At 46.6% G+C, this 1,306-nt stretch overlaps 1 protein-coding gene across 1 annotated transcript in view; it reads right to left on the reverse strand.

The window, feature by feature from the left end:
• Window positions 1–375: 375 nt before the first annotated feature.
• The window catches only part of LOC107567994 (fibrillin-2-like), a 96,079-nt gene continuing 95,148 nt past the window's right edge, over window positions 376–1,306 (reverse strand). The window contains 3 exon segments of the mRNA XM_016253828.1: window positions 376–560; window positions 782–1,019; window positions 1,155–1,292. Coding sequence (XP_016109314.1) covers window positions 376–560; window positions 782–1,019; window positions 1,155–1,292 — 561 coding nt within the window.

The raw sequence follows: 1,306 nt of genomic DNA on the forward strand, positions 1-1,306 counted from the left end.
TTGGCTGTCCGAATGGAGTTAAGTAGGTCATTCCACCAACAAGTAGCGGTGAAAAAAACATCCTGGAGAGTGCTTTTGTGCCTCTCTGTGATGGTACCACAAGCCACCACTGCTTTACTGACTGCAGGCTTTCTTGGGCTCACTGAAAACAAGACATGCTGCTGCATTTTTAATAATTTGAAGCAGTCTGATTGCACATGTTGGAAGTCCAGCCAGAAGAGCATTGCCATAGTCCAGCCTAGAAATGACAAGGGCCTGGATGAGAAGCTGTGTTGTATGCTCTCTTAGGAAGGGTCTGATCTTGCTGATGTTGTGTATGCGAACCTGCATGATCATGCTGTTTTTGCAATATGATCTTTAAAGGTCAGCTGATCATCAAGGATCACCCCAAGATTCCTGGCCGAACACGCTGGGATTATCGTTGAGGAGCCCAGTTGGCTGGAAAACTGGTGCTGTACTGATGTGGTGGCTGGGAAGATGAGAAGTTCCATCTTTGGCAGGTTGAGCTGCAGGTGATGTTCTTTCCTCCATGCTGAGATGTCCGTCAGACAGTCTGAGATCTGAGTAAGTACCATTGGATCATGTGGTTGAAATGAGAGGTAGAGCTGCATGTCATCAGCATAGCAATGGTAGAAAAAAACATGTGCCTGAATTATGGGTCCCAGTGATGTAGTGTATATAGAGAAGAGGAGGGGCTCAAGAACTGATCCTTGAGGAACCCTAGTGACCAGTTGATGTGATTTGGATAACTCTCCTCCGCAAGACACCCTGAAGGACCTACCTGTGAGGTAAGACTCAGACCAGTGGACTGCAGTTCCAGGGATGCCCAGCGATGAGAGGGTGGACAGAAGGATTCGATGATTAACAGTGTTGAATGCAGCAGATGGATCTAGCAGAATGAGAACTGAAAATTTGGACTCAGCTCTTGCACTCCATAGCACTTCAGTGACTAACAGCAATGTGGTTTCAGTTGAATGGCCACTTTTAAATCCAGATTGGCTATTGTCCAGCTGGTTGTTCTGTGAGAGAAAGGAAGACACTTGGTTGAACACAACGCATTTAAGTGATTTTGCTATGAACGGGAGGAGAGACACGGGCCTGTAGCTTTCAACAATTGAGGTGTCTATTGTAGTTTTTTTAAGCAGTGGGGTTACCCGAGCCTGCTTGAATGCGATGGGTAAATTCCTGTGAGAAGAGATGTGTTGATGTGTGTGAGTGAAGGCAGAAGTGCAGAGGAAATAGCTTGTAGGAGATGTGAGGAGATTGGGTCTAGAGGACAGGTGGTAGGGTGGCTGGAGAGAATAAG

Source organism: Sinocyclocheilus grahami, unplaced genomic scaffold (genome assembly GCF_001515645.1).
Source record: "Sinocyclocheilus grahami isolate Dianchi unplaced genomic scaffold, SAMN03320097.WGS_v1.1 scaffold1205.1, whole genome shotgun sequence".
Lineage (NCBI taxonomy): Eukaryota > Metazoa > Chordata > Actinopteri > Cypriniformes > Cyprinidae > Sinocyclocheilus > Sinocyclocheilus grahami.